The sequence below is a fragment of the Tamandua tetradactyla genome, chromosome 16, assembly GCF_023851605.1.
Source record: "Tamandua tetradactyla isolate mTamTet1 chromosome 16, mTamTet1.pri, whole genome shotgun sequence".
Classification (NCBI taxonomy): domain Eukaryota; kingdom Metazoa; phylum Chordata; class Mammalia; order Pilosa; family Myrmecophagidae; genus Tamandua; species Tamandua tetradactyla.
Genome location: NC_135342.1, coordinates 63,487,752 through 63,513,705, shown reverse-complemented (window position 1 = coordinate 63,513,705; position 25,954 = coordinate 63,487,752). Strand labels below are relative to the sequence as shown.

The 25,954-nt window shown below is 35.0% G+C and overlaps 1 protein-coding gene across 1 annotated transcript in view; it reads right to left on the bottom strand.

The window, feature by feature from the left end:
* Positions 1-637: 637 nt before the first annotated feature.
* The window catches only part of CYB5B (cytochrome b5 type B), a 53,736-nt gene continuing 28,419 nt past the window's right edge, over positions 638-25,954 (bottom strand). Inside the window, exons 2-5 of the mRNA XM_077132861.1 lie at positions 11,372-11,500; positions 10,869-10,892; positions 3,672-3,700; positions 638-1,234 (exon numbers count right to left, since the gene is read on the bottom strand). Coding sequence (XP_076988976.1) covers positions 1,144-1,234; positions 3,672-3,700; positions 10,869-10,892; positions 11,372-11,500 — 273 coding nt within the window. The 3' untranslated portion in view covers positions 638-1,143. The remainder of the gene's footprint in view (positions 1,235-3,671; positions 3,701-10,868; positions 10,893-11,371; positions 11,501-25,954) is intronic.

Genomic DNA, 25,954 nt, shown 5'->3' with positions numbered 1-25,954 from the left:
ACAGAACAAAACCAAAAGTTGGAGTCACAGGAGCAAAATACAGATAAATGGAAAACTGTCTATCATGACCTCCCCCCTTCAAATGCCATTTCACTGTGCAAGTAACTTCACTAGTGGGAACAAATAAAATACTGTACTTTTGATCAATCTGGAGCCTCTTATTTTTGTAAAATGGGTAATCTAAAAATGCTAATCAGTAAACAAACAAACAAAAAGCAGCAAAAAACTCTCTGGTTAAGCTCTACAGGCATAATGATGAATTTGTATTTTACCAATAAAAGACAGCTTAGAGAAAAAACAAAAGATGGCCAGAAACTCATGCCAAACTAATGGAAAGGCCAAAGTCTATGGTGCTTTTTCTAAACTCCTAGCCTAAAGTAGTGTTTTCAATATTTTTCTAGGACACTACCATCCCAATTCATCCCTGCTTTTCCCTCTCTCTCTCCTGACCCCCGAGAAATAAAAGGGAAGCATAATTTTGTCCAACACCATTTGGGAAGAAAAGGGGCTGGATTTAGGGGGTGGGAAGAGCCTTTTGCGGCTCTTGCTGGGTAGGAAGCACAGAATAGGGGATGGATACATTGTTCTTTCTTTCTGAATTTAACAAGTACAAACAAGGAACAATATAAATTGGCAGTTGTGTTTTAAACAGTAGGTATGCACCTTTATTTCATGAATTAAATCATTTAGATAAGTAAGAAAAATAATTGAAATCAGAATTTAAAAACAATTTACTTAAAGGAAAGATGGGAAAAGAAAACCTTTAAAGACAGAGTATGCTCCCCTGTTAAGAACATCTAATGTACACTCAAAGTTTTGGAAAGGAGAACATTTGACCAAAGGGCATGTAACTAGAATATATGAATTGAAATTATTAACAGAACATTTTGAAATGTAAAGGTACTTGTGAAAACCAGTGCCAGGAGGAAACACTGGCAAGGGCACATAACAGTGATCTGGTGCTTTGGGAGTAAGGCTTGAGAGATGAAGGACACTGGACCCAGGTCTGCTCAGCCATCTGGGCTCCAAAGGGGAACATACAAGTGGCAGGATTCAAGGAGAGGACAATGCTGCAACCCCCAAAGCAAGTCTCTAGTTTTCACTCCTAAGTGGATGTGCTTTCCAGACTTCAACAAGGTCTCTTCAGGAGGATTTGCTTTCCGACGTATAGTAACGATACAGGAAACCTAAGAGAATAGCGCCTATGATGGGGAAAACCCAATACGACCAGAAACTAGAGGTGAGGGGAAAAAAAGCAATAAAGTCATGAACATTTTATACCAAACATTTGTTATCTTTTAGCATTTACATTTTAATATTTTTATGGGTAAAGAATTTTAATTTACTTCAGGATTTTTTTTCTTTTTTACTACACAGTAGTTGGGGGAAACAAAATATTTGGATTGGACTAACAATATTAAATGACAACAAAAAAGGTTAAAAATGGAATATATGATATAATAACAAAAAAAGAAACATGCTTCTGTGCTTTTACAAAGACAGATATAGTTATTTCTTGGATACGGGATTATGAACAGTTTAAAATTTTCTTCTTTGTACTTTGTATAATTCACTATTCTACTATTAACATTTATAAACAACAAAACCCACTTAAGTGCCATTATAACATAAATTAAATGGACAGTTAAGCACTACAGCATTCTATGCAATTTGGAAACAATAATACCTAGCACGACTATGTTGTCCTATCTGCTTTCCATGTATTTTTAAAATTTAATTTTCACAACAACCCTATGAAATAGGTACTACTATTATTCTCATTTTATTCATAGAAAATAGAAGCTATGTACCCCAAATCAAAAACCTCTAGTTATGTTTGGGTAAAAACAAGGATACACACACACACACACTCACAGAACATACTGATAGTTCTAATAAAGTTAAAGCAAATGATAGCCAGTTTAAAAACTACTGTAAGATACTTTTCTTAGGAATTTCAAGACAGTAATCACTCTCTTGAAAATAATTATTCCTCTATAACAAAGCTTGTTCAAATAACCTGGCTGCCTTAAAACTTAAGACATATGGAATCTTGCTATTAAGAATTTTTGAAGCCAATAAAACTGGCTGAGGTTTAATAATAGAAATAACTCTCTTTGCCTAAACATGCCTAGCATTTTGAACACTTAAGTGTGACAGAAGGTTGCTCTTGACAAGTTAAAAATGTCAGCCAGGTATCTTTGTTTAACAAAAAAAGAAAAGCAAGTAGTCATATATAAAGCAGCACGATACATGAGAACTTTGACATAGTCTCCCCATAAGAGTAATGAATTCAGACCTGCTGGAAAGCAACCACATAAGACTGAAGATTTCAAAAGTAGGATCCTTCTGAAAACACTGAAGAAAAACTCTTCAGTATAAAAACATTGCCTAAAGGTGACTGAGAATGGTTGACCACCGAGCCTCATAATCTTTCACAACCTGCCACTGAGCACAGAATCAGAGGAAATTCATATACTTTGCACCAAAGGAGATTTAGATTCAACCATAACTTCCTGGCCATAAGATAGAACTCTTTTTCCCTTGGAGAGTCATCCAGGTTATGGCATGTAGTTACTGCAAATAGCTATGATTCATTTATTTTTATTGCTTTGTAATATTCCACTGTATGAATATGCCAGAATTTATTCACTCGTTTTACTAATAATCTATTAATTTATAGAATTCTTTATGTATCCTGCATAATAATTCTTGGTCAGTTTTTTTTTTTTTTTTTTTTTTTTTTGACATGGGCAGGCACCGGGAATCGAACCCGGGTCCTCTGGCACCGCAGGCAAGCTTTCCTGCCTGCTGAGCCACTGTGGCCTGCCCTCTTGGTCAGTTTTATGGGTAGAAAAAGTCTACTGCAAGTTTGTCGCTTGTATTTTCACATTTTTTATGGAGTATTTGGCTGAGCATAAGTACGTAATATTATGGAAGTTGTATTTCCTAACAGTTTCCTTTAAGTTTATACTTTCTTTTGTTTGATACTTTTATAGAGGAAAAACACACATTTTTTTCCCTCTGAAATACCTTAAGTGGGATCTCAGAAAAAATGGAATAGATGATCTCTACAAAGATCTTTTATAAGCTAAGGAACCAGTCAACTCAAGTAAAGATACTTAAGAATGGCAATTTATACCTTTCAGAGGTAATACTAACTGTATTACTAATAGTACTGCAAGGAGTATATTGGAAATAAACCTTTGAGGGAACCCAAATTCTTTAATAATTATATCTAATTTTATTCTTCTGTAAAATGTGATAATAGAACCTCCCATACAGAGTGGTTGCAAGGATTAAATACGAACAAGTTTTAAGTAGAAGTCACATAACCGGGCTGAGCTGCAGAGACTGGGGGCTTGACTAGCTTCACTTAATAGGTACTTGTCCATGTACACCGGCCTCTTACTGAGTGTGATTCCAGTTTATGTCATAATAAGATTTAAAAAGTACTCAAGGCATGAACCTTTAAGGTTATTCAAAATGGTCAAAACTACAAGTATTAATTTTTAATGACAAGTAACAATAGAATTTGCAATGACTTCGGCCAAAAAAGAATTAGCTGTCAAACTGCACAACTGAGTTATGTTATACATGTATGTTTATGGAAGAACACTTTGCCAGACATCATGTAGAACGTAAAAAAGTCTGTTAAAAAAATACTATACCTTTTGCATGTGTTATTTTTTGGAGGCTTCTGATGAAGATGCATATTCAAAAATAAGAAACAAATAAAAGGAAAGATTAGCACAGCTTACAGAACTCTTCTTGAATATCTATATAAACTCTGTGGCAGATAACAGAACTTCATCTTTCATGTGTTTTGATACTTATGAATCTATAAGCGATGGATGGACTAGCAATTTCATTTCTGGCAATATGCTGGGACTCTCCAATGAAGAACCACTAATGAAAGAAAGCATAGAGAAATGACCTAAACTTTTTAGATGTAAAAAAATGCTAATGATATAAACTATATTGAAATGGACTAATCTGCAATTGCAATGATATGCCTGATACAGTTGGGCTTACCACTGGCAGTAGCTGAGATCACATTTTCTGAAATATATTCAAAGAAAAAAATCATCTTCTCTTGTAACATAAAGATCAACTGTGAAATGCTATAGATCATGCAGATGACCGCTTTATGGCTTACAGAAACAAATTGGTTTACTCCTTGAAATTATCGTGATTATGATTAAAGACCTTAGGGCTTATTTCACAAAGAAAAGGGGGAAGAATGAAGTAATGTGAAAGAGAATACCAAACAACCTTAAAAAACAAATTTTGGTAATAAAGATAAGTGAAGTACTGATACAATACAGATGAACCTTAAAAACAACATGCTAAACGAAAGAAGCCAGTCATGAAGACCACATATTATATAATTCCATTTATATGAAATGTCCAAAACAGGCAAATCTGTAGAGGCAGAACGTAGATTAGTGGTTGCCCAGGGCTGGGGTGCGGGTGTGGGAGAATGAAAAGTGACTGCTAATGAATATGACGTTTTTTAGGGGTGATGAAAATGTTCTACCATTAATTAGGTGATGATTACATAACTCTGTGGCAATACTAAAAAATAGTGACTTGTACATTTTAAATAGGTGAACTGTATGGTATATGAATTATACCTCAATAAAGTAATTTTTAAAGTTTTACTCAGTTTAAAGTAATTATCAAATGAAGTTGCTGATTCCATAAATTAGCTGTGCATTATTAAAGGCCTACTGATCTGCTGCCAGAGGACAATAACCCATTAGCATAAGTCACTGCTGCCTAAAATATCGTCTTTGCCATTATGCAAAATATGCCAGGGTATGAACATAGAATATTAACTTAAACAGTTTTCAATAATCTCCAAGAATGTCTAGAAACCACACCTAGATACACCTTAAAACAATCTGTGAAATGAGTTTTAATTTCATACAAACACATGAAAATGAATATATGTCCCAAATCTGAAAGAAATTAGCATATAGACAAGTAAAACTTCTAATAAAAGGCTTTAAATAAATCACACACTAATATATTACTATATTGCTTTGAGACTTTGATGATTATTGCTACCTGATAAATTTCTGCTAGGATAGTAAGAATCAGATTAATTAAAATGTTTTTCTCAATCTTTGAAAAAATACAAAAAATGTAATTGCTTTATATATTTAGATGGGTGGTAATGGTAGTGACAGTGGTGTTAACATCAAATGCTGCCCTTAAAAATATTCCACTACATGAGTTAAGAAATAATTGAATTCCACCAAAAAAAGCTATGTTTTTTTGTGCTTTATCCATAAATATATATACCAATGATTTCTAGAACAAAATTGTAGAGCATTACCATAAGAAAAAAAAAACTGGGACAATTTTAAAAACTTACATGAAAGCAATAAGGAACAATATATGTATTATAATGTAATTTATAATTACTTTAAAGAAGCTCATACTCCCTGAATACTCATACTGAAAGCCAAGTAAATGCCAAACTATAGTGACCCTACTTTTAATCAACTATAATGAGAGAGTTGTTTAAGGCACTACTCTAAGCAGCCAAGTCCCTCAGCCAAGTTTGCAAAGAAGCCAAATAATTTATTTTTAATTTTAAAAAATTAAAAGAAAAACATTCTGTTAACACATAACCTTCCTTCATCTCCACCCTTCCATTCCCCAATCCTCATTTCCATTCCACAGCTCTCATGCTGAATCTAAAGGATGCATAAGTGACGTTCCTATGCTTTAGGACTGACTTTAATGTATCCCTCTGGGTGTTCAGGTACATCTGGTTGATTATGTTCTTGCTCAGGTTTCAATTCAAATGCAAGATTTTTGGTCAGCAGAACAATGACTCCTGTCATCTCAGGCATGGAAATCTCAGTAGTAATAATGCCATGATTTTAGTCATAAGAAAGCAGATCAAATCCAGAGTTCTAGCATCAAGCCCTACCAAGTAATTAATATGCATTTTTTTTAATTCTCCAGGGAATATGAAGCATACTTGCAAACAACAAAACTGCTAAAGCCTACTCTGATTTTAGTTCAAACTAGTAGAAATTAACTTTTAAATAAAATTGGGCCCTAAAGTTCTAGCTCCATTAAGGTTTTAATTCTCCTATAAAATAAGTAAAACAAATACATTTATATACATACAAATACTAAACACTGCTCTGTAAGATAAAAGGAGATACTTCATAATACCAGAGCACCATATTTTTAAAGCTGCTCATAATGAAATTATGTCTAACACCTTCAAGCTCAATGCTAAACATCAGTTTCCTCACAGTCTCCCACGTCTAGAAAACTGAAGGAACGCTACCATATGTAGATTTTTCTATCCTGCAGCAGGAATATAAAGGTGCGTTCTCCCAGCTACTCTCTCAAGAAGCACTGCACCATTAAGTACTGACCCTCTTTGATATGCTTAAACAAATGACAAATGTCATAGCTGGCACCCATATTAGGGAGGGGCACATTTCAGGGTCACTTGTGGTGAATTTCAGTATGAACTCAGTTTATGAGAAAACATGGGAGAAAAACATACACTTCAGGAATATATACTTTGTCACCAGGATATAAAATGTTTCTGAATTATGATTAGGATGGGCAAAATGTGAAGATGAAAAACACCTCTAAAACAAATTTCTTCGCCTCTCTCAAGAGTCCAGGGTAATAAGATACATCACACATTACTGGAGAAAAAAATTTAAATATTCATAGAGTGATCTCTACTAGGACCTAAGAAGTAAAAAACTGCTATAACATTAGAGGGCTGATTTGAAAAGGATCAGCCCTTTTCAAAGGTCAGCCCTTCTCTGACCCCTTGTTTTGCAAAACTGCATATTATTTCTAATAGTTTTGTAAGGAAAGGACCTTAATGCTTTTTAGATCTCTCAGCAAAAAGTATTTTGTCTTTGAAAAGTGATTTTACCATTATATTCTATGCCTACTTCTAAAGAACGTGTTACAAAAAACAAAATACAAATAAAACAGGGCAGGCAACAGTGGCTCAGTGGCAGAGGAGTTCTCGCCTGCCATGCCAGAGACCAGGGTTTGATTTCCGGTGCCTGCCCATGCAAAAAATAAAATAAAATAAAACAGCCAGACAAAATTACTTGGTAAGTAGCAACCACTGTTCATCTAAAGGGCGTTGGCATCACCACTTCAAACTTTTATATGTTATGTAAGTATATATGTATGTATGTATAATAGAAAACTGTATATAATAGAAGTTAGCAACATCTAGAAGAAAAAAATTCATCCACCTTTAAATGCAGCTTATAGATTGCTTCTAACATACATGAAATTTATTAGATTAGAAAGTTAAACTTCTCAAGTTAAAAAACATGTTAAGCCTTTATGGAGACAATTTTATTTGTTTTAAAGAACAGATCAAATCTTGTTACAGCAAATATCATCACATCAAAACGTTTGTCTATAGAATACTATTTTAAAGAATGAGGAAGACCTTTATGAACTAATAATGAACTGTCACTAAGATAAAATTTTTAAGTAAAAGGAAACAAGGTACAGAAAAGTGTGCATGAGTTGTCGTTGTTTATTGTATGCACAGAATCAATCTTTGGAAGGGTAAACAAGATGGTAGCTGGCTACATCCAGGGAAGGGGAACTGAGAGACTGTGGACAGGGGTAAGAGAGATAGCCTTTTTTAAAAAATAGTATGCTTTTTTGTATTATTTGAATTTTTATCATATACATTATATAATACACATTCAAAAAAAATTAACGAGAGAATGGCCTATTCACTGGACTGAGACCAACTAGTAAAGAAGTTGAATCGTCACCTAGGTAAAATCTAGGTAAATCTAATAAACCAATGAAATGATGTCTACTTTTTTTATTAGGTTAGGATTTATATGTACCTTATCTCAATGATAGCAGAATGAGTGATAAAACAGATAACTAAGAGATAAATACATAATTGAAAAAGAGAATTCATAGACCACAAATGTTTCTAGGTTACTTGCAGTACAACAGATAGGCAGGTAACCTGGCACAGAAAACACTAAGTCTATTTCTAAAATAGTTACCATATCCAAAAACAGATCAGAAAACATTTAAGTCAAAAATGGGTAGAATAATGACGGCTTTCAGTGTGGGGGCAAATCCAACAAATAATAGATTTGTAGAGACAAAAAGGTTTTAAATTCTACTTTATCTATGAGGTAAGAAAAACATCTTTTCCCACATCTAAGCTTTGAAATTTAAGTATTGCAATATTTCAGGGTTGTGAATTCAAGTATGGTCTAACTTTATCTAATAATAAAACAATAGTAACCATTAATTATTTTACCTGTTTTATCATAAGCAACATGAAAAGTGGCTTCTAAAAACAAACAAACAAACAAAAAACACTGGGAAATGTAGCTGGTCTGTACTCTAGAAAAGAAATGTTTTGGGTGTATTTTTTTGAGGGGAGGCGGGGAGAAGAGTTCATATAAGGAAAGGGATACAGGGCTGTGGAGGTGGGAGCGGAAAAATGGAAAAGTTGCAGAAGGCAGAGTAAGGAGAAGGAAAATGAAAATTCTGTCCCATAAAGCAGAGATATTCTAATTAGGCTTAAAAAGGAAAATGAAAATTCTGTCCCATAAAGCAGAGATATTCTGATTAGGCTTAAAAATCACTTCTTTGCTGAGTTTAGAAATCTTTAACCAAAAGAAAGTGATTAATGAAATGCACTTGCCTCCCACTTCTTGATAGCAAATAAATTAATGTTGGAAAAATGAAGAAAAGAGTTATCTACAAGCCAGACATGAAAGTGCTTATTTTAAACCTCTATAAGAAATAAATTTGATGGATCAAGAATTTCCTCCTGGAACTGAAATCAGGTTGGAATACAGCTCTTTGAGAACCCATGTAGGTGGTCTTGAAAATTTTCCAAAAGGCCTTCTTGCCTGATCCGTAGAAGTACAGCACTGTGACTGGAAAAAAACACACAATAACCAGACTCTCTACTTAATCAAGACATGTCCTTTGGGTACAATGGACGTGAGGAAAACAGACCCTTGAAAACACTGCCTTTAGTCACTGCTTAATCCATGCAGGGGCTAAACTACATTTGGAGACTTCTAAATCAAAATGGAATTTGGTGAGCTGAAAAGGTGTCCTTTCCTATATTTCTTATTTTTTAAAAATCCAAGACTGAACAGTTTTAATTTAGTTAAGACATCTCTAATTAATTTTTTGGCTTATAGAAGACAAACAATGCTTCCCACAGAAAAGAATTAAATTTCTTTAAGTTTTGGAATGAAAAGATGGGCATATCATTCAGCATTTGATTAATACTCCAAAAACTTGAGTTCTTGGGCACCTTATCACCTGGGTTACTTAAAATGGAAATTCCCAAGTTCCATCTCCAGAGATTCTGAATTGGTAATAGTGGAAGCCCAGGGAATACACATTAAAAAAAAATCATGCCAAGGAATTCTAATATAGGTGGTACAGGAATAGAATTTGAGAAACACTCCTCTCCATTTCAAAGAATGGGCCTACCTACCTACTATGCCATCAATGAAACAAAACAGCAGCAGAAGCAATTTATAGACTGCGAGACATTTTAATTACAAAAATATTTTTCTATAGTTTTAATGGGTGCTCTCCTAGTTGCTGGGTAGAAATGGGTTATATCTCCTAGATAAAAGGTATATCTCTTGTACTAACAGGAAGACCCCTTGAATCAAATGTTGACCTCTGAGAGTGATGCTTTCTGGACATGTTCAAGGCCATGCTTAATTCAAATTTTGCCTTAATAACAGAAGTGAGGATTCAGGAATAGACATTACCTGTGTCAGGAGGCGAGGACAAGCACACCAATAATACTTACAAAGCATTTCAAGAAACATTTTTTTATATATTCCTTTCTAAACAATTCAATAATTCAAAGTAGCAGAGTGTAGTATCCTCTAGATTGCAGGGCAATAGATGAGTTCAATTCCTGTGTCTAGGGCCAACTTTCTTTTTCTTTTTTTTTTGCATGGGCAGGCACAGGGACTCGAACCCAGGTGGTCTCCAGCATGGCAGGTGAGAATTCTGCCACTGAGCCACTGTTGTACCGCCTCAACTTTCATCTTTATATCAAATGAATTCAGTAATTCTGACTCAGTGAAGAAAGGGAAGAAGCCACAAAGAGGAAAGGAGATGTTTTAGGTAACACCTAAACTTCTGTCCCTTTAAATTAGAGAATACAGTAATAGCTATTTGAAAGTCAGGGACAATTGTTAGGGAATAAGGGATATGAACCACCCAGTTGATGGGGAACAGAAAAGCCTTTCATATTTTCCTCCTGGCACATAGTGCAGTACACATTAAGGTTTCCAAATACTTAATCTTTTGTTTTTGCTGCATCACAGAATAAATAGGAAGAGTGTGGACCAATTATAGCTTATAGGATAAAGAAATAAAATTTGGGAAAGATAGATAGAAAGATTGTTCTAGTCAAGTCAATAACTTCAGTCTACAACTCCTTCAGTAGTAAAGATAAAGGAGAAAAACTGTAAGAGAAAATCAACTTTCCAATCCTTTTTCCAACACTGAAGTAATTATTATTACTTGTTTTATGTAATGTAAGAGATACTTTTCTACAATTGAATCCATAAACTAGTTTCTTTCAAAACCACATGCTGTATAGTTTTGGGATTTCACAAACAAACAAACAAACATGCAGAAGCATTGATGAACTGTTTCCTACTGTTCAGGACTCAGCTATTCTTTTCTCGTGAAATGGTACTGAGCCCAAATTCCTGAAAATAGGATTTATGCTTGGGAATAAAAACCAACACTTCTCTCGTTAAATTATTTTTTAAAAAATCAATTGTGTGAGTGAACAAAAAGATAAACTGATAACTTCTTACCTTATTTTCAGTTTTAATGTCACTCTGTTAAAAAGAAATAAACAATACTTTAAGATATATCCAAATGAACTTTCACCATGAGCTTGATTCTAATTTAGAACATGAAACTACACTCTGGTAGTAGGGATTTCCCTACGAGCCTTCAGAGCTATTGACCCCTACTCTGAGCTTATCAGGATTCATTGTTAAAATGTTATTATGTATGGCTTAAAAAGTCTTTGTTCCAAGGGTTAGTTATCCACTTAAAACACTATTTTAGGTAGAGATATTATTAACTACATTATAAAAATTAACTAATTAATTAATCATCCAAAATCAGCCTTCCTCAGCTTTTCAGAGATAATATGCATAACTTCATACAAGAAGCTACATACTAGCATAGAAAGATGTAAATAAGGCTGGGTTGAATGGATTTCTAATTTAATAATTCATTCTCCCATCCTGTTCTGTGGCTGGTTAGTAGTTTCCTCTTCATATGAGCTCCAAGCTCTGCTGGTCCTTACCGGATGGACATCACCAATATAGTACTGCTTCAGCATTTCTCTGGCATCAGAGGAGTGGCCTACATCTTCAAAGCTTTCACTTGCATCTGCACCAGCTTGTTCCAGCAGAACTTCCTCTCCACCAGGATGCTACAAGGAAAACATATTGAACTGAATATAGGATGCTCTGAAAAACAAACAATATAAGTTACTTTCCCTTCCTCTTTTCCTCCTTTCCCTTTCTACCTTTAATGGGGTATTTGTATTTAGAACTAACTTGCTCCTCTTGTAGAAAATCTTGATTATTAAACAACAGAGATAAAGACTTTTTGATGGCTGAATATTATTCCATTATAGGGATTATTATATTTTGTTTATCCATTGATCAGTTGATGAATATATGGATCGTTTCTATTCTTGAGCTATTATGAATAATACTGACATGAACATTCATGTATAAGACTTTGTGTGGACATGTTTTCAATTCTTTTGGGTATATAGGAATGGAATTACCAGGTCATATGAGAACTCTATGTTGAACTTTTTAAAGAACCTTCAAATGTTTTCCACAATGACTGCACCATCTTACCTTTGCATCAACAAGGCACAAGAGTTCCAATTTTCCCACATGCTTGACAACACTTGTTATTGTCCTTTTTTTATTCTAGCCATCCTAGTAGGTGTGAGATGGTATCTCATTGTGGTTTTGATTTCCATTTGGTTAATAACTAATGATGCTGAGCATATTTTCATGTTGCTTATTGGCCATTTTTAGAAGTCAAATCATCTTTAATGACTACTTAGTATTCCACTTTATGATGAAAAAATATGTTACCCAACCAATACTTTACTGCTGGCTACTTAGAGTTTTAACTTTTTTAGTATGTAAACATTACAGAGAATATACATATTGATATATGCACACGATCTTGTTTATTACTTTGGATAAAGCTGTAGAAGTGCCTCAGATCATAAAATGGATCACAGATGAAAATGTCCTAAAACTGATATGGTGATAGTTGCACAATTCTGTGCACGTACTAAAAAACACTGTATTGTATAGTTTAAATGGGCGAACTGTATGATATATGCATTATATATCAATAAATCTATTACAAAAATGGATCATAAACTTAAATAAAAGAGTTAAAATTATAAATTTTTAAAAGGAAAGACAGGTGAAAAGTCTTGTGATGACAAGTTAAATAAAGATTTCTTAGATCTGGCACAAAAAGTACAATTCATAAAAGAAAAAATTGATAAACTTTTGCCCTTTGAAAGACATCATTTAAAAAATGAAGACAAACCACAGACCGGGAGAAAATATTTATCTGGTTCTTCTATCAAGCATATACCTTACTGCTTAATAATAAGACAAACCCAATAAAAAAGGCAAAACACATGAACAGACACATCACCAGAGATATGCAAATGATAAATAAGCATAAGAAAAGATACTCAACATTATTAATCATTAAAGAAATGCAAATTAAAATCCCACTAAATACCCACTAGAATGGCTAGTGGTAAAACGATTGACAATACCAAACATTGGCAAGGATGTGGAGATACTAGAATCTTCATAAATTGCTGGTAGAAATGTAAAATTGAACAGCCATTTTGGAAAACAGTTTGACAGCTTCTTAAAAAGTTCAACATAAACTTAACTTTCAACCCAGCAATTTCAGTCCCAGGTGTCTATCCAAGAAAAATTAAAACATATATTTACATGAAGATTTATAGGTGAATATTCATAGCAGCTTTAATCGTAATAGCCAAAAATAGAAAACAATCCAAGTGTCCGTTAACTGACAAATGGATAAACAAAATGGGGTACATCTATTCAATGGGTTATTATTCAACAATAGAAAGGAACGAACTACTGAAATATTAACATGGGTGAACCCAAAAACATTATGCTAAGTGAAAGAAGCAACACACAAAAGACAATATTTGTTTATATGAAATTTTCAGAAAACGCACATTTATAGAGGCAGAAAGCAAATCAGTAGTTGTGTGCGATGGGGAGTAGGGTACTTTTGGGGAGGATGGAAGCATTCTAAAACTGGACTGTAGTGACAGTTACACAATCATATAAATTTACTAAATCTCATTGAATTGTACTCTTAGAATAGGTGATTTTTTCTGCATATAAATTATACTTCATTAGAGATGTTAAGAAAAATACCAATCTTGTGTACTGGTTTGAAGATGTTATATACCCCAGAAAAGTCGTGTTATTTTTTCCTAATCCAATCTTGTGAGGGCAGACCTATTGTTTAGGGTGTAAATTTTGATTGATTGTTTCCATGGAGATGTGACACACCAAATTGTGGGTTGGACCTTTTGATTAGATGGAGACGTGACTCCACCCATTCAAGGTGGGTCTTCATTAGTTTACTGGAGTTAGAGAGCTCACAGAGAGGGAATGAGCTCAGAAGCAACAGTCACAGACATTTGAAGTCATTGGCATTCTGACAGAGATGCTTGGGAATGCAGGAGCCATAGGAGACGCTAGGAGCTGGGAGAGCCGGCAGAAGCTAGACAGGAACCAGAGCCCAGCAGATGTCGCCATGTGTCTTTCCATGCGATGCTAAGCAAGCCAGAATCTGATGAGAGCCAAGGGAAGTTAAGAGAAGAAATTCAAAGTTTTACCCCAGAGCAGCTAAGTCAGGACTCATAGATGCCTAAAGAGAAAGCCACTGAAATCAGAAGCTGGAAGCAACAGACCCAAGAACAAGGACCAGCAGACACTAGCCACATGCCTACAGCTGACAGACGTGTTCTGGACACCATTGGCCTTTCTTAAGCCAAGGTATCTTTTTTTGGATGCCTTTAACTGTAAAGTTGTAACTTAACAAATCCCCTTTATAAAAGCTATTCCATTTCTGATATATTGCATTCCAGTGTCATTAGCAAACTAAAACACGTGGTAAATGGGAATCCTGTATTTTATGCATGCTTGTTCTGTAAATCCACAACTTCTCTACATAGAAACAAAACAACAAGCTCTGAGAACCTTAGGGTGCAGCATGTGAGAAATATGGCACATTCAGCATGGGAGGAAAGAGCAATATTAAGAAATGAGGCTAATTGAGAAAACCTTCTTGACCAAAAGGGGGAAGAGAGAAATGAGACAAAATAAAGTGTCAGGGGCTGAGAGATTTCAGAATCGAGAGGTTATCCTGGAGGTTATTCTTACACATTATATAGATATTCCCTTTATAGTTTAAGGTGCACTAAAGTGGCTAGAGAGAAGTACCTGAAACTGTAGAGCTGTGTTCCAGTTGCCATGTTTCTTGAAGATGACTGCATAATGATATAGCTTTCGCAATGTGAATGTGTGATTGTGAAAACCTTATGTATGATGCTCCTTTTATCTACTGCATGGACAAACGAGTAAAATATTTGGATAAAAAAATAAACAAATAATAGGGGGAATAAATGTTAAAATAAATTGAGTAGACTGAAATACTAGTGATCAATGAAAGGGAGTGGTAAGGGGTATAGAGAAAAAAATAGGGGGAACAAAGGTTAAAGTATATTAGGTAGATGGACACACTAGTGGTCAATGAGAGGGAGGGGTAAGGGGTATGGTATGTATGAGTTTTTCTTTTTATTTCTTTTTCTGGAGTGATGCAAATGTTCTCAGAAATGATTATGGTGATGCATATACAACTATGTACTGATATTGTGAGCCACTGATTGTACACCAAGTATGGAATGCTTGTATGTTAAGAATATGTGTGTTTGTATGTTGTTTTGTCAATAAAAATATTAAAAAAAAAAAAGAATTGAGGCTAGTGAGATCGGCTCAAGGGCCAACATATGTAAGGCTGAGCAAGATGAGCTTTGCTCTGTGAACTGTGAGACATACTTTCCAGCTGTCCTAATACAAAGTCTTATTTTATCATGTGCAAAATGGGGTGAAACTACTACCTCTCCTTACTATCTCAGAGATACAAGTGAGCAAAAGTAAACAGAACAGTGAGAAGAAAAAGATAAATAGGAGAGTGATCGTGTTGGTATGTTTATAAACCACCTGGCATGTGCCTATAGAAATTTAAACAAAATCCTCTTGCTATTTAGAAGTAAACAGTAATTTGTTAATTACATAACATAAATTGCATGTCTAGAAAGTTACAAAAAAAAAAGGAGGAGGACTCAAAATAAATAGACTGAAGAGATGAAAATCCAATATAATAGATTTTAAAAATGTAAGATTTCTAATGTCAATTTCCAAAATAAGCAGCATTTTCATTACTCCTCTGGTCATGGGGAAAGTGTTCTAAATTTTCTGCTTCCATTAATTCCTCTGTATTCACATCTAACAGTCAAAATTACCTACTTGGGGTAAAATGACATTAATTCAGATTTTTAAAGGGCCCAAAACTATTCATCTAAATAATACTAAAACAGTTTCCTTCCTTTCTCCCTATCTACTCAGTCAAAGAAACATCAGGTAGGCCTGAGAAGGGCAGGATGGCAGTCTTACAGTGGCTGAGGTCTGTAAGAGGAAGTTATTAGGGCAAGATGGGAAGACAGCTTAGCAGGAGTTGGAAGCTCCAAAAGGAGTATACCTGTGTGAACTAGTGGGTGTCAGAAGACTGGCTATATAAAGAGGGGTTGAGCAAATAAGTAAACCTATTAAGCCTGATGGGAACTAGGTGTCTCAACTAGAGAATGGAGGCAAAAATCTGGAAAGGTAAAAAGCTAGAAAGAAGCATATAGTGTTAGACTGGAATTGCTGGTATTGATGTGATGTGAACTCATGTTTTTCAACATATATAGATATAGATTTGGAAATAAATATAGATGCAGATGAGTGTATATATACAAGTATATATGGACTATATATTCCTTAGCTCCATTCACAGAAAAGACCAAGGAACAGCAACATCCCAGTGACAAAGTACACATCTGGTGCCCAGAACTTGGTTCGTAAGTACCATTCTCCAATTAAAGGAACTAAAGCTGCTTGGAAAAATGGCCAATTTCAAGTCTAAAGGAGGGAAAGTACAAGATGAGCCTGGAATATTTTATAGTGTCAGAAAGCAAAGAAGTGCTCAAAGGATGATGGCAACATGTTAAAAGGACTCAGAATCTAGCATAAAAAGGACAATTTGAGCAAAAAACAAATAATGATAGCAAGAGATAATAATCCATTGAATAAAATAAGAATCCATGAACACACAGTGATATAAAAAAAAATAAATAAGTGGGAAGAAGTTCCTCCTTATAGTAGAAAATCGACTAATAAATGTAGAACAAATGATAGGGTTAAAAATTACTATTTTAAAACATCTTTTTATTGTAGTAACACACATACAATGCAAAATTTCTCATTTTAACGACTTTCAAGTGTAGGATTCAGTGGTACTGATTACATTCACAATACTGTGCTGCCATCACCACAATCTATTACCAAAATATTTCCACCCCAAACATTAAGTCCCCTTCCTACTCCCACCCCAGTCTGTTTGGTAACCTGTATTCTAGTACTGATTCTATGAATTTGTTCATTCTAATTAACTCATATCAGTGAGACCACATGATATTGGTCTTTTTAGTTCTGGCTTATTTCACTTGATGCAATGTCTTTAAGGTCCATCTATGTTGTAGCATGTACCATAACTTTTCACAGCTGAATAACATTCCACTGTATGTATATACCATATTTTATTTATCCATTCATCTGTTCATGCACAGGTGGGTTGCTTCTACCTTTTGGCTACTCAAATAATGCTGCTATGAATTTGGGTGCACAAATTATCTGTTCAAGTAGAAAATCACTACCATTTGATAATATTATGGTAATAATTAATTAAGACAAAAAATGAATGGCTGCTACCTCTCAATAAAATATTTATTAATTACAAAAGGGGAAAGTTAACTGTACAGTGGGAGAACTTGGCAGACACCATCTTGATCAAGTGATCAAAATTACAGCTATGAGTAATGGAACAAAACAACATCATATGCTACCTGCTAGGATATAATGGAAAGAACACAGTATAACTTCTGCAATATTCTGGTAAAAAAAAAAATGCTTAATAAAGGTGTTAATTGTGAGGAAACCTAGGCTGAATGCCAAATTGAGGGTTACTGTACAAAAAAACTGGCCAAAAATGTCAAGGTCATGAAAGTTAAGGAAAGACAAAGAGCTATTCCAGATTGAAGGATGCTACATGTGGGAAAATGTGTGATCCTGGGTTGGTTTCTTTTGCCAACATTATTGAGACAACTTCAGAAATCTAAATAAGAACTCTAAACATAGGGTATATGGAATTCTTAAATCTATTCTTACAACTTTTGTGTAAGCTTGAAATGTTTTACAATTAAATGTTAAATAAGTAGGAGCAAAATAACTACCTCTATATCTAGGAAGTATAATCTATTAACTTACATACTGTGTGTTGCTAGACATCCTATTAAGAAACTGAGATATCTTCATTTCCTTATTTGTAAAATATAGATAAGAGTACCTATCTTAAGAACCATTGCGAGTATTAAATAAGATAAGGCTATAAAACACTTAGTGCATGAGAAAATCAAGGTACAAATGCTACTATCTGTGTTTTAAAAAATCATATATATATATATATATGCTACATGTGCACAAAATATACCCAGAAACACTCAGAAGAGGATCTGGCTGGAAGACAAAAGTGGAAGATTTTTCACTGCATACTCTCTTGAAATTATTTTACCCAGCTAAGTATCATCTACTTGAAATATAAAAATTTTTTTTAAACTACAGTTAGAGCAGTACTTGATCTGAAGTAATCTCTCAAAAATATTTACTTACAGTTAGTGAATTAAGAATTAACATTGTTTAAACATCTAAATTTTTATTTTTGAAATACTAATATTTTTAATTAGCTACTTTTTATAACAACCTTTTAAACAGGAATAATAATATCATTCCTATTTTAAGATTAATTCAACTGAAGTACAAAGCATTTAAGTGCAACCTCCAAGTCCCCAGTTACTTGCCTATGAGCTCCCTGAGGATAGGATAACTACTATTTTTGTCTCCTAAAAGGTCTCACATCCTAGTATTTAAACATGATATCTCTAAAAAAGAATAAGATAGCCACCACCCATTTGTTATATCTGAAACCTCAGCTGTGTGAAGTTTTCTCTTGGAACTAAGTCATTAGTTTTGTCTTGCAATCAGGGGCCAATGTGTTCAAGTATTTAAACTATGGATGATATTTATTCCTTATGACACATCCAAACTATTACGTTGCCTTTCAGAGCAAAAGAATAAATTAACTTCTTGAGATGTTTCAGGGAATAACAAATAATAACTTCCTATACAGTTCTTGAAACAACTGCAGGGTATTTTCACTTTCACCAACCTCCTACTAGTTAAAAAAAGTAAGTTAATAAATCACACTTTTTATTTAAAAAAAAACACTTAGAAAACTAGACGTTCAGACTAAAAGGAAACGACACTAGGCAGAGGATGGAAGCAGCATAAAGAAACGAAGACCTCTGATAAAGGTAACCATATGGGAAATTACAAATTCCAATATTTTTGTAGTGTATTTTTGGTATGTAACTCTACTTTTTACAGGTTCTAATGCAAATGCATAAAAATGCAAATGCATAAAAAGTAATGTTAAATTTATGGTTTAGGTCATACAATATATAAAGAATAATTTGTAACAAGTACAACAAAAAGGAGGGGGGAGTAGAGGAGTATGGGGACAGTGTTTGTGTATGATATTGAATTTCAGTTAGTATCAAATCAAATATGATTACTATAGAGTTGGGATGTTAAATTTAAGCCCCAAAATAATCACAAATAAAACATGAAAAAATACATACAGAAAGAAATGAGAAGGGCCACAAAATGGTAAAATACAAAATAAAGAAATAAATACGGAAGTAGGCATTAACAGAATTGAGAGATAAAAAAGAAGGTAAAGGATCTATAAATACTATGCTGGTTTGAAGCTGTTATGTATCCCAGAAAAGCCATGTCTTTTTCCTGATCTAATATTGTGGGGGGCAGCCATGTTTCTTTTAATCCTGATTCAGTATTGTAGGGTGTAAACTTTTTTAATGAATTGTTTCCATGGAGATGTGACACACTCAGTTGTGGGTGTGACCTTTTGATTAGATGGAGATGTGATTTTACCATTCAAGCTGGGTCTTGATTAGGTCACTAGAGTCCTTTAAAAGGGGAAACATTTGGGGGAAACCTCAGTTGCAGACTCTTAAGTTGCTTCAGAGCCAATACAGAGAGAGACCTTTGGAGATGCAGAAAGAAAACACCCCCGGGGAAGTGATCTGAAAACCAGAAGCCAAGGGACCAGCACACTCCAGCCCCGTGCCTTCCCAGCTGAAAGAGATGTTCCAGACCCATCGGCCTTTCTTTCTTTCTTTTTTTTTTTTCACATGGGCAGGTAGCGGGAATCGAACCCGGGTCCTTGGGCATGGCAGGTAAGCACTCTTACCTGCTGAGCCACCGTGGCCCGCCAACCATTGGCCTTTCTTAACTCAAGGCATCTTTCCCTGGATGCTTCAGCTGGACATCTTTATGGCCTTAGAACTGTAAACTTGTAACTTCATGAATTCCCTTTATAAAAGCCACCCAATTTCTGGTATATTGCATTCTGACAGCATTTAACAACCTATCAAATAGCAAAATGGCATAAGAAAGTCCTGCATTATTAGTAGTTACTTTAACTGTAAGTGGATTGAACTATCTAGTCAAAAGGCAGAGACTGACAGACTGGATTTTAAAAATTCTGACTCTACTATATGCTATTTATAAGAAATTCACCTTAAATTCTAAGACAAAAGCATGCTGAAAGTGAAAGGATGCAGAAAAGAATCATACCATACAAATAGCATTCAGAAGAGAGCTGGAGTCACTATACTAATATCAGATAAAATTGACTGTAAGTCAAAAACCTTTTCAAAGGACAAAGAAGTTCCTTTATAAAGGGATCAATTTAACAGGAAGATGTGGTCAATTATAAATAAATATGCACCTAATGGCAGAGCCCCAAAATACATGAAGTGAATATTAAAAGATTCAAAGGGAGAAATACTGTTCTACATTAACAGTAAAAAACCATAATTCATGTCTTTTATTAACAGACAGAGCATCTAGACAGAAGATCAGTAAGGAAACTTACTGAAAATTTAAGCAATACTATAAGCCAACTAGCTGTAACAGATACATACAGAACACTGAACACTAACCTAACAGCAGCAGAACACAAGTTCTTCTCTAGAGCACATGGATTATTGTCCAGGATAGACCATGTTAGGTGTGTTAGTTAGATTCAGTTGTCAACTTGGCCAGGTGAGCATACCTAGTCTTGTTGCTGCGGACATAAGCCAACTGTACATGAACCTCATCTGTTGCCAATTACATCTGCAGTCAGCTAGGAGGCGTGTCTGCTGCAATGAGTGATGTTTGACTTAATTGGTTGGTGCTTAAATGAGAGACTGCAAACGTAGCACTGCTAAGCAGCTCAGCATTCCTCATTTCAGCACTAGCAGCTCAGCCCAGGCCTTTGGAGATGCAGAAAGAAGTCACCCCAGGGAAAGTTGTTGGAACCCAGGGGCCTGGAGAGAAGACCAGCAGAGACCATCTTGTGCCTTCCACGTAAGAAAGAACCTCGGTGGAAAGTTAGCTGCCTTTCCTCTGAAGAACCAACAAAATAAATCCCCTTTTATTAAAAGCCAATCCGGGGCGGGCCGCGGTGGCTCAGCGGGCAAAGTGCTTGCCTGCTATGCCGGAGGACCTCGGTTCGATTCCCGGCCCCAGCCCATGTAACAAAAACGGAGAAACAGAATACAATAAAACAAGAAAATGTTTGGGGATGTTTCCCTTTCTTCTATCCTTCCTTCCTTCTCTCTGTCTTTAAAAAAAAAAAAAAAAAAAAAAAAAAGCCAATCCGTCTCTGGTGTGTTGCATTCCGGCAGCTAGCAAACTAGAACATTAGGTCATAAAGCAAATCCCTATAAATTAAAAAACACGGGGATCGTATAATATATCTTCTCTGATCACAATGGAATGTAAATAACATCAATAATACAGGTTATTGAAAATTTACAAATATGTAGAAATTAAACATACTCATAAATAACCAATTGCTCAAAGAAGAAATCACAAGGAAAATTAAGAAAAATCCAGAGCAAATGGCAATGAAAACATAACATATCAAAATTTACAGAATGGTGGACAACCAAAGCTATAGGCTGAGCCCCCAGACTTGGGGTTTGTCATATGAAACTTAACCCCACAAAGGATAGGTCACGCCTACTGAAAATTAGGCCTAAGAGTAATCCCCAAGAGAACCTTTTTTGTTGCTCAGATGTGGCCTCTCTCTCTCCAGCCAACAACAAGCAAACTCACTGCCCTCCCCCTGTCAACATGGGACATGACTCCCAGGGGTGTGGACCTTCCTGGCAACATGGGACAGAAATCCTGGAATGAGCTGTGACTCAGCATCAAAGGATTGAGAAAACCTTCTCAACCAAAAGGGGGAAGAGTGAAATGAGACAAAGTGTCAATGGCTGAGAGATTCCAAACAGAGTCGAGAGGTTATCCTGGAGGTTATTCTTACACATTAAGTAGCTATCACCTTGTTATTCAAGATGTAATGGAGAGGCTGGAGGGAACTGCCTGAAAATGTAGAGCTGTATTCCAGTAGCCATGTTTCTTGAGGATGATTGAATAATGATATAGCTTTCACACTGTGACTGTGTGATTGTGAAAACCTTGTGTCTGATGCTCCTTTTATCTACCTTGTCAACAGACAAGTAGAACATATGGAATAAAAATAAATAATGGGGGAACAAATGTTAAAATAAATTTAGTTTGAAATGCTAGTGATCAATGAAAGAGATGGGTAAGGGGTATGGTATGTATAATTTTTTTTTTCTGTTTTCATTTTTTTTCTTTTTGTTGCCTTTTTATTTCTTTTTCTGAATTGATGCAAATGTTCTAAGAAATGATCATGATGATGAATATGCAACTATGAGATAATATTGTGAATTACTGATTATATTTGTAGAATGGAATGATCATGTTAAGAATGTTTGTGTTTCTTGCTTGTCATATATTTTTTTAATTTTTAAAATTAATAAAAAATTTAAAAAAAGACATACAGAATGAAGGAAACACAATGCTGAGAAGGAAATTCAAAGCTCTAAATGCTTACTTCAAAACACAAAGAAAGATCTAAAATCAGACACCTAACCTCACAATTGGAGGTTCTAGAAAAAGAAGAGCAATCTAAACCAAAAGTGAGTAAAGGGAAGAAAATAAAGATCAGAGTAGAGAGAATTAAATAGACAATTAAAAAAAAAGAAAATCAAGGAAACCAAAAGTTGGTTCTTGGAAAAAAAAAATTAGAGGACTTGCAATTCCTGATTTTAAAACTTATGACAAAGCTATAGTCATCAAAACAGTGTGCTACTGCACAAAGACAGATGTATAGATCAATGGAATTAAAATGAGAGTTTAAAAATAACCCCTCACATGTATGATCAATTGATTTTCTTTGTATGCTGTATAGTGGGGTCACATTTCATTATTTTTCCATATGAGTGTCCAGTTACTGCACCATTTGTTGAATTTTTGTTTGTTAGTTTTTGTGAAGTTCATGGGCCAGGAATCTCCCACACAGCAGGCAAGAATTCTACACTGAACTACCCTTGCAACCCCATAAACCAACTGATATTTTAACAAGTACCACATCCACTCAATAGAGAAAGAAAAGCCCATTTAACAAATATTGCTCAGAAACCTGGATATCCACGTGCAAAAGAATGAAAATGGGTTCCTACCTCATGCTATCTACAAAAATTAACTCAAAATGGATCAAAGACCTAAACTGAAGGACCAAAATTATAAAACTCCTAGAGAAAACAGGAAGCATTTTCAGGACCTTGTATTAGGCAATAGTTTCTTAGACTTAAACTAAAAACATGAGCAACAGAAGAATAAATGGGGCTTCATAAAAATTAAAACCTTTTGTGCATCAAAGGACTTCATTATGAAAGTAAAAAGACAACCTACAAAATGGGAGAAAATATTCGGAATTCACATACCCAATAAGGGTCTAATACCCAGTATATATAAAGAACTCCTACAACTCAACAAAAAAAACAAACAACCCAATTAAAAGGGCAAACTTGAATAGACATTTCTCCAAAGAGGATACATAAATGGTCAAAAAGCACATAGGGTGGGCCACGGTGGCTAGGTGGGTCACAGTAGCTCAGTGGAGGAGTTCTTGCTTGCCATGCCAGGGACATGGGTTCGATTCCCTGTGCCTGCCCATGCAAAAAAAAAGAAGAAAAGAGCACATGGATAGATGTTCAACATCATTAGCCATTAGGGTAAATGGAAATCAAAGCCATAACAAGAAATCATTTCACACCCACCAGAATGGCTGCTGTTTTTAAAAAGATGGAAGATAACAGGTGCTGGAGAGGCTGTAGATAAATAGAAACACTCGTTCATTGTTGGTAGGAACATAAAAAGGTGTGGCTACTTTGGAAAACAATCTGGCAGTTCCTCAGACAGTTAAGTACACAACTACCATATAACCTAGCAATCCCACTTCCATGCATATACCCCAAAGAATTGAAAGCTGGAACTGAAACATATTTGCATACCATGTTCCTAGTGGCATTATTCACAATTGCCAAAAGATGAAAGCAACCCAGTGTCCATCAACAGACAATTGGATAAGCAAAATGTGGTGTATACATACAATAGAATGTTATTCAGCCATAATATTACTCAGTCTTAAAAAGGAATGAAGTGTAGCAGGTTACAAGATCAACATTCAAAAATCTGTAGCATTTCTATACACTAGTAATGAACAAGCTGAGGGGGAAATCAAGAAACGAATCCCATTTACAATTGCAACTAAAAGAATAAAATACCTAGGAATAAATTTAACTAAAGAGACAAAAAACCTATATAAAGAAAACTACAAAAAACTGCTAAAAGAAATCACAGAAGACCTAAATAGATGGAAGGGCATACCGTGTTCATGGATTGGAAGACTAAATATAGTTAAGATGTCAATCCTACCTAAATTGATTTACAGATTCAATGCAATACCAATCAAAATCCCAACAACTTATTTTTCAGAATTAGAAAAACCAATAAGCAAATTTATCTGGAAGGGCAGGGTGCCCCGAATTGCTAAAAACATCTTGAGGAAAAAAAACGAAGCTGGAGGTCTCGTGCTACCTGACTTTAAGGCATATTATGAAGCCACAGTGGTCAAAACAGCATGGTATTGGCATAAAGATAGATATATCGACCAATGGAATCAAAGAGAGTGCTCAGATATAGACCCTCTCATCTATGGACATTTGATCTTTGATAAGGCAGTCAAGCCAACTCACCTGGGACAGAACAGTCTCTTCAATAAATGGTGCCTAGAGAACTGGATATCCATATGCAAAAGAATGAAAGAAGACCCATATCTCACACCTTATACAAAAGTTAACTCAAAATGGATCAAAGATCTAAACATTAGGTCTAAGACCATAAAACAGTTAGAGGAAAATGTAGGGAGATATCTTATGAAACTCACAATTGGAGGCGGTTTTATGGACCTTAAAACTAAAGCAAGAGCACTGAAGAAGGAAATAAATAAATGGGAGCTCCTCAAAATTAAACACTTTTGTGCATCAAAGAACTTCATCAAGAAAGCAGAAAGACAGCCTACAGAATGGGAGACAATATTTGGAAATGACATATCAGATAAAGGTCTAGTATCCAGAATTTATAAAGAGATTGTCCAACTCAACAACAAAAAGACAGCCAACCCAATTACAAAATGGGAAAAAGACTTGAACAGACACCTACCAGAAGAGGAAATACAAATGGCCAAAAGGCACATGAAGAGATGCTCAATGTCCCTGGCCATTAGAGAAATGCAAATCAAAACCACAATGAGATATCATCTCACACCCACCAGAATGGCCATTATCAACAAAACAGAAAATGACAAGTGCTGGAGAGGATGCGGAGAAAGAGGCACACTTATCCACTGTTGGTAGGAACATCAAATGGTGCAACCACTGTGGAAGGCAGTTTGGTGGTTCCTCAAAAAGCTGAATATAGAATTGCCATACGACCCAGCAATACCATTGCTGGGTATCTACTCAAAGGACTTAAGGGCAAAGACACAAACGGACATTTGCACACCAATGTTTATAGCAGCGTTATTTACAATTGCAAAGAGATGGAAACAGCCAAAATGTCCATCAACAGAAGAATGGCTAAACAAACTGTGGTATATACATACGATGGAATATTATGCAGCTTTAAGACAGGATAAATTTATGAAGCACGTAATAACATGGATGGACCTAGAGAACATTATGCTGAGTGAGTCTAGCCAAAAACTAAAGGACAAATACTGTATGGTCCCACTGATGTGAACGGACATTCGAGAATAAACTTGGAATATGTCATTGGTAACAGAGTCCAGCAGGAGTTAGAAACAGGGTAAGATAATGGGCAATTGGAGCTGAAGGGATACAGACTGTGCAACAGGACTAGATACAAAAACTCAAAAATGGACAGCACAATAATACCTAATT